The sequence below is a fragment of the Chlamydomonas reinhardtii genome, chromosome 9 (assembly GCF_000002595.2).
Source record: "Chlamydomonas reinhardtii strain CC-503 cw92 mt+ chromosome 9, whole genome shotgun sequence".
In the NCBI taxonomy this organism is placed as follows: Eukaryota; Viridiplantae; Chlorophyta; class Chlorophyceae; order Chlamydomonadales; family Chlamydomonadaceae; genus Chlamydomonas; species Chlamydomonas reinhardtii.
This window is the reverse complement of record NC_057012.1, coordinates 1,160,211-1,169,071: the sequence shown is the minus strand read 5'-3', so window position 1 is coordinate 1,169,071 and position 8,861 is coordinate 1,160,211. Positions and strand designations below refer to the sequence as shown.

General features: G+C 65.4%; 2 protein-coding genes across 4 annotated transcripts in view; one reads left to right on the top strand and one right to left on the bottom strand.

Annotated features, from left to right (window-relative positions):
• Positions 1-2,096, bottom strand: part of CHLRE_09g399900v5 (uncharacterized protein) — a 2,382-nt gene extending 286 nt beyond the window's left edge. Inside the window, exons 1-4 of one of the 3 annotated variants that reach the window (XM_043065951.1) lie at positions 1,403-2,096; positions 1,062-1,135; positions 381-584; positions 1-155 (exon numbers count right to left, since the gene is read on the bottom strand). The exon at positions 1-155 is cut by the window's left edge and continues 286 nt beyond it. In XM_043065951.1, the coding sequence (XP_042920820.1) occupies positions 27-155; positions 381-584; positions 1,062-1,135; positions 1,403-1,859 (864 nt within the window). In that variant the 5' untranslated portion in view covers positions 1,860-2,096 and the 3' untranslated portion in view covers positions 1-26. Of the gene's footprint in view, positions 156-380; positions 585-1,008; positions 1,136-1,402 lie in introns of those variants that run through there. The other 2 variants (XM_043065953.1, XM_043065952.1) reach the window with 2 other exon arrangements.
• Positions 2,097-2,716: 620 nt separating this feature from the next.
• Positions 2,717-8,540, top strand: CHLRE_09g399950v5 (uncharacterized protein). The gene is made up of 11 exons (XM_043065964.1): positions 2,717-3,105; positions 3,732-3,849; positions 4,208-4,262; positions 4,468-4,543; positions 5,078-5,158; positions 5,522-5,620; positions 6,104-6,189; positions 6,375-6,471; positions 6,771-6,855; positions 7,046-7,137; positions 7,500-8,540. The coding sequence occupies exons 1-11, from the start codon at positions 3,013-3,015 to the stop codon at positions 7,680-7,682; spliced, it is 1,065 nt and encodes a 354-aa protein (XP_042920818.1). The 5' UTR covers positions 2,717-3,012; the 3' UTR covers positions 7,683-8,540.
• The last annotated feature ends 321 nt before the right edge of the window (positions 8,541-8,861 follow it).

Sequence of the window (8,861 nt, the reverse complement as noted above, 5' to 3'; positions counted from 1 at the left end):
CCCCAATCCCCCCTATCCCTCACAATCTACTCCTCCCCTCTCGCCCTCACCGCGCCGCCTGCGGCTCCGCCGGCGCTGCCCTGCAGTGCGTTGGCCAGGTTGCTCCAGGTGGACAGGGTGGCGCGGGAGGAGGCGGGCAGCACCAGGCCCAGACCCTGTGCGGCGGGTGTGTTGGGGCGGGGGGGGGGGCGGAGGCTGTGAAGGGGGGAGGGGGGAAGGGGCCGCGCGCGAGCGACACGGACACAGGAGAACGGAAGCAAGCGAAGGCCGGCCCTGCCCCCCCCAATGGTCTGCCCCCGCGTTGAGACCGAACTCCTTGGGCTCGGAAATGCCCCCCCCCCCGCCTTACGCACGCCTCTTCCCCGCCTCGTCCCCCGCACCTGTGCCGTGTCGCGAAGCTCGTTGAAGGCGGACAGCAGCTCCCCGTCAGTCACACGCCGCAGCACAGCGCCGCCGCCCAGACCGCCACCGCCGCCCAGGCCGCCGCCGCCGCCCAGGCCGCCGGCCAGACCGGCAGCAACACCCGCGCCCGCGCCCGCGCCCGCGCCCGCCTGCTGGCCCATGAGCCTACCGCCCAGAACACCCTGTGGGGCGAGGCGGAGGCGGAGGTGGAGGTGAGGGGTGGGGTTGGGTGAGGGGTGGGGTGGGTGAGGGTGGGGTGGGGTGCGGGAAGTGGGACGGGCATGACGGGTAGCTGGTGGATGGCAGCAGCATGAGGCGCGTGCATCCGTGGGTTGTGGGGTGGGTACGTGCTATGGTTCGTGCGGCGCCCTTGGGCCTTAGAGATGCGTGCTTGCATGAGTGTGTGCGAAGGCGGGGGGTGGGGGCGGGAGGGCGAGAGGGCGGGAGGGCGCGGAGGCGCGTGCAGCGTCGTGAGAGTTGCGGAAGAGTGTGTGCACAACAGCACGGCGCCCCTTCAAACCGAAACCCCACCAACCCGCAGCGCTCTACCCCCACCTATCCCACACCACCCTCCCACCACCCACTCCACCCGGTCCTCCCACGCACCCTCATCCCACCGCCCCCACCAATCCCGCCCTCCTGCCGCCCTCCCCGCTCACGTCCGGCAGGTTGCGGCCGGTGCCCATGTTGCGGAGGAAGTCGGCAGCGGACTGGGCCATGGAGCCGATGGGGCCTGTGTGTGTGTGTGTGTGGGGGGGGGAGGGCAGCGCGTGTAAGGTAGGGGCTTGTGGGTGTGTGCGCGTGCATGCGGGTGAAGAAGTAAGACTTACGTGTTCTTGCATTTGCGCGCCCCAGCGTTTTCAGACTGCTGCTCATTACCACAAACTGGACTCGCCCTGGGTTGCACGGCAAACCCTCCCCAAGTGCCCCTCCCGCACCCCAATCTTCCGCACCCACCCAACTACGCCCTTCCCTCTTAACCGCCCCTTTTCTCTCTCACCAGCGGTCCGGTTGGTGGTGGGTCGGGCGAGTGTGTCCGCCATGGTCTGAGCCAGGCTGTTGGACAGAGAGCGCCAGGCGGAGGCGTCCACAGCAGCAGCAGCCGGGGTGGGGGCGGCGCCGGAGGCAGGCGCGGGCGCGGGCGTGGGCGTAGAAGCAGGCGTGGAGGTTGCAGGTGTAGAAGTGCTTGCGGCGGCGGTGGTGGTGGTGGTGGTGGCTGCAGGGGTGGTGGCGGCGGCAGCCGTCGTGTCGGCGGCGGCAGGCACGGCGGCGGGCGTGGCGGTGGCGCCGTCAACGGCGGGTGTGGGCGTGGCGGTGGGGGTGGCGGCGGGTGCGGCGGCCTGTGCGGCGGCCTGGTGGGCGGTGAGCAGCATGACCGCCAGGGCGAGGGCGGTGCGGGTCAGGCTGGAGGCGGCGGCGCTGCGGCGCCGCAGGCGGCCGGCAAAGGCAGCCGGCATGGCTGTAGCCGCTGTCATTAGAGGAGCTGTCATTAGGTAAAGGGCTGTGGAGGTGCGTTGGTGGAGGCTGGAGAAGAGAAACGTGTTGGAAGAGGCAAAGGCCCCGGGTTGGCTGTGTGCGTGTGTCGCTGCTGATGTGCGCACACAGAAAGCACCGCTGCTGCTGGTGGTGGTGTTTAGGAGGGAAACCACAGGCTCTGCCGCCGAATCGCTTTGCTTCTGGCCGTGACAAGTTCGTCTTGAACGGGGTTAAATAACAGCTTCAGAATGTGCCCGTGACATGGCCGGAGATGGCCGGCGCGATGGGGCCAAAAGCAGTTTTCTGGGACCGACACGACGTGCCGGGTACGGCACCCGCCGGAACGGGTTGCAACTGCCGGCTCAGCTGACGTGGCGGGCGCCGCCCGCGAGCGCCCCCCGGCCCCTGTTCCCTGTTCCCATGACCGCTCCTGCTAGCAAGCGAGCGAGCGAGCGACTTACAAAGAGCCACCTGGTTGCGCACACCATCAACACCACCATGCGGTAGCGGCGGCGGCGGCGGCGGCGGCGGCGGCGGCGGCGGCGGCGGCGGCGCAGGGCTGTTCCAAGGGAGGTCGCGGGCCGGGCTGTCGGGGGGACCGCCACAGCCGCCGTCTGTCAGGGGCAGTACGGACTACGAACCCCCACTCGACGCCCCCTCTCGACGCCCCCTCTCGACGCGGGCCCCTCTCGAGGCCACCGCCGTCGCTCCCATTCCGTTCCGTTCCGGCGCTAGCGGCAACGGCCCCTCGGCCCCGCCTAGAAAGACTGTTCCCATCCCAATTTCCAACGCGTACGCCCAATCGCCCCTGTTGCCTTTCCCCTCGCCCCCGTTATCTCCGAATTATAAATACACGCTCGGCGCAATCCCCGCAATCCTCATCACTACTAGCCAGCCAGCCAGTCAGCCAGCCAGCCACCAGCAGCAGCACCAACTTGCAGCGTGTGCGTGTGGATACGTTAGCTAGCGCCGTCGCCCTCCGAGCTTTACTTGGCTGGGCCCTCTCGCAGCAGTCTCAGTCGTCACTGAGCCCGCCGCTCTCTCTGCTTGTCCGCACTCTCTCAGCCTGCTGCTGCTCGATCGCGCCTGCTGCTGCGCCTCTGTCCACCCGCTCACCTCCATCCCTACAACACTATGCTCAGCTGCCGCCGGTCCGCCGGCCGCGGCCATGCCGCCACCTCGGCGGCTCCGGCCTGGGCGCTGCTCGCGATGCTGCTGACCAGTCAGGTGCGGACGGGCCGGGTGGATGGATGGGAGGGAGGAGGGAGAAACGGTGAGGAGTGAGTGAGTGTGCGGGTGTGCGGGAGGGCGTGCACCTACCTGTGAGGTTGTGGACGTGCGCGGTCTGGGTAGGCGGGGTTGTAAATGCCATCCCAAACCAAACCAAACGAAGCTAAACTTAAGCCAAAGTAGCGGAGCGGGGGTCGCGCGTGTGCGCGGGTAACGCATGTGAAGGCCCGCCTAGCTTGGAGGATGTGTGTCTGCTTGGAGGGGGCGCCTAGTGACGGGGGGAAGGGAGGGAGGGAGGAGACATGTCGGGCAAGAGCGCACGTGCCGGCGGTGGCACGCGTGCCGGCGGCAAGTAACTAGCTAGTTGTCCTGCTGGGGGCGGGCGGGGCGCATAGCTAGCTCCTGGCGAGCGCATTAAGTGAGTATGCACCGTGTGCACTTGAGGCCAAGTAGTGCGGACGTGCCACACCCGCGCGCGTGCTCCGGGGCTTCGCACGCCGCCGCTATGTATGTCTGGCACCCTCCGCCGCATGTATGAGTCTGACACCTACCCCCAGCCACCCATCCCGCGCCTCGGCCCCGCTGCTGCACCTTCGTTCCCCCTGCTGCCTTCGGCCCCGCAGGCACTTGTGCTTGTGGCCCACGCAAACCAGAACAACAATAACAACAACCAGAACAACAACAACAACGACAACCGGAACAACAACAACTACGCCAACATGAACAACTTCGACCATTTCGGTGGGTCGGCTCCTGCGCTGGCTGGACTGATGCTGTTGTTGGGGGTGCTGGCTGGTGCTGAATCGGTCAGAGCAGGTGGGAAGAAGGCACCTGCTGTGGGATGGGAGCAGAGGGCAACAGCAGCAGCAGCGGCAGCAGCAGCAGTCATGGCTGCAGTGTGACATTCCTTATCACCCAGCCTCCAATTGCCGCTATGCCGGATTGTGTGTGTGTGTGTGTGTGTTAAAGAGCACAAGGAAAACATTACGTGTGTGTGTGTGTGCGGGTTGCTGCTGGTGCCGTACGTGCGGCGGTGTATTGCCCCCCTGCCGCGCCCGCCCACGAAGACGCCCACCGCCCCCGCGCACACCCGCCGCAGGCAAGCCTGATAACATGGTGGCAAACTACGGCAACAACAACAACAACAATAACAAGTGAGTGTCTTTCGTGCCGACCTTTGAAGCCCCGGTGGGTGTCTTCGGGCATGCCAGCAGCACTCGCAGCTCCACATCAAGACACATCCCTTCCGCCACCCCACCAACACCGCCCCGCCCGCGCCACCCGCCACACACACGCACGCACGCTTGCACACTCTAACAAACACACGCCGTCCCCCGCACACACGCACCCTCCTTACAGCAACAACTGGGGCGGTCTGCCCTCCCACTTCAGCAACGACACCACCTGGGCCATGTACCAACTCAACCCCTTCCAGGTGTGTGCATGTCTGTGTGTGCGGTGTGTGTATATGTGTGTGTGTGTGTGTATATGTGTGTGTGCGGCAGGGACTGTGTGTCGTGTTGTGTGTGTATGCGGCAGGGACTGTGTGTCGTGCATTGTGTGGTGTCGTGTTGTTCTGCGCGATAAGAAATCAAAGGGGGAAGGCGCACGTCTTGTGTCGTATTGCATGTGCGCATGTGTAATTCACGGCGGTATGGGGGCGATGGGTGTGGGAGGGATGGGCGTGGGGCAGGGTTGCCCAGCGCAAACTGGCAGCTCTCGCCCACTGCTGCTGCCCGGCCCATCCCCGCCCGCATAACACGCTGTTGCACACAACTTTACCTGTGATCTCTCTAGCACCCGCACCCGCAAGCGCAGCCGCACACACACACGCACACGCACACGTACCCACACCTCTCTCCCTCGCCTTTAGATTGCATGCGCTGGAACGCAGCACACACACAGTACACGCACGCGCGCACACCCACCGAACCCCCCCCCCCACACACACACACATTTACACACACAGGGCCCGGCCCACACCGGCAACCCCGCGCGCGACGACGCGGCCGAGCAGGCCAAGCTGCAGGCCGTGCAGGCGGCACTCAAGGTGGGTGGGTGGGTGGCAGTAGCAGGCAGCATCACCATCGCCTTGCGCTTGGCCCCTGTTGTGACTCCGCCGCGTGTACCCCCGCCGTCAGCCGTCCCGCCCGCCGTCACGCCCTTGGGTTTCCTTGGGTCACGGAATGAACCGCCAGCCCCCCTTTAGCCCGCTCTTCTATTACCCACCGCCGACGATTCCTTGACATTTGGGACCTATTTGGTTGGGCTTGGGCGTATAACCCTCCCTTAACCCGCCCCCCTCAACCTCCTCCTACCCCCCTCACCCCCCCCCTTTGCATTGGGTTCGGTTTAGTTTGGGCTGGTGTTTACACCACCGTGCCCCCACCTCCTCTATCCCCCACCCCCACAGGGTGATCCGTCTGTGGCCGCGGTGGTGGCGCCCTCGCTGCTGCTGTCCTCGGCCATCCTGCTGACCGTGTCGCCCTCCCTCGCCACGGCCTCAACCGGGGTAGGTGAGGGGATGGGCGGGTGATGAGACACACACGATGGGACACGGATGGGATGCATGTGGGGGTGGAATGAGATGGGATGGGATGAGATGGAGTGGAATGGGATGGGATAGAGTGGGTGGGAGGGGGCCGCGCAGGGGCCGGGTGAGGGGGGGTGAGGGCCAGAGGCGCACACACGGGCGAGGCCTAGGAGCGGGGCGGGCCCCGGGGGAGGGAGGGCGGGTGGTGGCGGCCGTGACACGTGGGCGACAGGGTGGGGGAGGGAGGGAGGGCGGTGGCGGCAGTGACACATAGACAGCACGCAGGGCCATCTCTTCATCGGCGTCTCTGGCCCTCTCACCCACACTCCCACGACACACACGCCTCTCCGCCTCAAGCAACCTCACGCTCCCAGCCTCTTCCTCCTCTCTTCCTCCCTCCCTTCCTCCCTCCCTTCCTCCCCATCTCCCTCCCTTCCTCCCCCTCTCCCTCCCCCCCTGCAGGTTGGCATTGCCTCAGCGCTCATCGGCAACATCGCGGCCTGGACCCTGTGGATGAACGACGCCGCCATCTTCTTCACGACCCTGGGGTGAGTGGTCCGTGATGATCCGTGATGATCCGTGATGATCACAATGCTGACAGCAACGAGCTAGCAATCCAGATGCTTGCCGGTCGGCGGGAGGCCATCGCGAGAGAGGAACGCGTCCATGCCGCACAAAGCCTAACGGACCAGCCAAACCAACTTCAACGGTATCAACCCCATGCAACCTGCAGCGACAACCGCCGCCGGAACCTGCTGGCCACCGACGGCACCGACGGCCTCGACAGCGGGGGAGCCAATGACACTGAGACCCAGCTGTTCCGCAGCCAGGTAGGCGCGTGTGTGTGTATGTGTATATGTGTGAGCGAGAGGGGGGGTGGTTTGTTCCCATTCCAGGGGGGAAGTGTGTGTGTGTGTGTGTGTGTGTGTGTGTGTGTGTGTGTGTGTGTGTAGTTCATATGGAGCATGCATGCTGCGGTGTGGTGTCACGGTGTGGTGTTCACGGGAGGCATACTGGCATAGCAGGAGCTGGGTGGACTGGGTGGCGCATGTCGACACGCGACACGCCTTGCCTAACAACCTGCACAACACAAACACCCTCCCTCCCTCCCTCCCCTCCCCCCCCCCAGCTGCTGGACCAGATGCGCTCTGCCACCACCCAGATGCGCGACTGGGGCGGCCGCGTGGGCACCCTGCGCAAGAGCCTGCAGCAGGGTGAGGGCTCCTCCTCCTCCTCCTCCTCCTCCTCCTCCTCCTCCTCCTCCTCCTCCTCCTCCTACTCCTCCTCCTACTCCTCCTCCTCCGCCTCCCCCACACCCAGCCCTGCTTTACCCCATCTTTCTCCCGCACACATACACACACACACACACACACACACACCTCCCCCCGCCTCCCTGCCGCCCAGGCCCCTTCCAGCAGTACCTGTCCGACCAGCGCGGCGCGCTCAAGACCGCACGTGACGCCATCACCGCCGTACAGAACACGAATCTGGGCAAGGTAGGGAGACGGGGGGGGGGGAGACTGGGCGTGTGGGTTTCCCATCATGTGCACCTCCCCAACTCCCGCTTCCCTCACAGCTCCCCTTCCCGTCCCGTCCACCCAAGGTACCACCTCTGCAATGTCACTCCACCTCCCAATCCCACGCCCACCTCCCACCTCCCACCTCCCATCTCCGCACCCCGTCTAACCCTCCCTCTCACCCATCAGCCGCATCCACACACACACACATACACACACACACACACACACACACACACACACACCCCCACACCCACACCCACACCCACACCCACACCCACACCCACACCCACACCCACACCCACACCCACACCTGCACACACACACACACGCCCGCACAGGCGCTGGGCCTGCAGGGCGTGGGCCTGCAGGGCTTCAACGGCAACCAGTGGCTCACACAGCTGCGGGACGCCGCCCAGAGCGCCGGCGTGGGGACCGGCGGCGCCCTGGGCGGCGGCGGCGCGGCCGGAGCCAACTTCATGCAGCGGATGGCCGAGATGATGGGCAAGGCGTTCCAGGGCTGAAGTAATGAAGCGCCAGACATGGCGGTGGTGGACATTTGACATCGTATGAATGGGTGTGATGAAACGGATATCAGAATGTTGTCGTGTGGGAGGGAGGTGGCCGGCAGGTAAGGCGGCGACGTGAGCAACGCTGCTGAAGTTGCGATGCAGCAAACAAAGTAGAACGGTCGTTGGGGAGCAATAAGCGAGCATAGGCGGGGAATGGAAATATGGTATGCATTTGCTGATGATGGCTTGTAGTGCGGAAGCGATCACCGTTCGCAGCAGCTCATGCATTTGCCACGTGATCTCATCCAAGTGACACATACAAGCTAGGTTGTACGTGATCCATGCAATGCGTTGTCTGCTGTGTGCGTTGACGCCGCATGCAGGCCTAGAGGCGGCGGCGGTGGGCCGGTGGGATGAGGAGGGGTGTTGGGACGGGGGCTGCTGGACGCGCGTGTGTGCGCGCTGTGTGCTGTGTGGTGGTGTGGGCATGGATGGGGGCGGGCAATAAGGTGAGTGGCAGTGGTTCGGCTCGTGTGTGTAGGGGACGGGGGACGAACGCACGTATGCATCCAGTGCTAACAGGGGCGGGGTGGCGGGGACTGGGGGCGTCCAGCCCACCACCGGCTGCATGTAGGGGCTGTAGCTGCTGCCTGGCCACGGGGCCGCGACACTACAGCACTACTGCTACTGCCGGCAGCCGGCCACGGCGCCGCCCCTCGTGATCCGCATCTGGGCGGGGAAAGTATAGTAGGGGTAGTTGAGTGGGGGAAGAATGAAAGGCACGTGCCCCGAACGCACAGGTTCCGTGTGGTTATGTAGTGTGTGTGGGAGGGGGGGGGGGGTTCGGAACGGTTGTAAGCATTCTGGTTGAAGAGCCTTGCCCCTGCACACTAGGCACTTGAAGAGTTGGGGAAATGGGGCGGAGTGGGGCGGACCTTGGTGCACACCCGCCCGCGCCCACGTGGCACGCGTCCCCTACCTTCCCGCGTTCCGACAGCCGTATTGCGCATGCACACGGGTTCCCCTTTGTTGTGCCTTCCTAGCACCGACCGGCCGCAAAGCATGCGGTACAGGTAGAAACGTCGCAATGCTGGTGCTGCTGGTGCGCGCAAGGCATTAGGCACCCTTGCAGGGGGCCTACCTGCGGGGGGCCTGGGGACGTGCACGCGCTGGCGTGCGGTAGGCGCGACA

Excerpts from the sequence above, each read along its gene's own strand:
- CHLRE_09g399950v5 (XM_043065964.1), top strand. The coding sequence starts at position 3,013 with ATGCTCAGCTGCCGCCGGTCCGCCGGCCGCGGCCATGCCGCCACCTCG. Across the intron at positions 3,850-4,207 it reads GAACAACTTCGACCATTTCG|GCAAGCCTGATAACATGGTG; the intron begins GTGGGTCGGCTC and ends CACCCGCCGCAG. Across the intron at positions 5,159-5,521 it reads CCGTGCAGGCGGCACTCAAG|GGTGATCCGTCTGTGGCCGC; the intron begins GTGGGTGGGTGG and ends CCACCCCCACAG.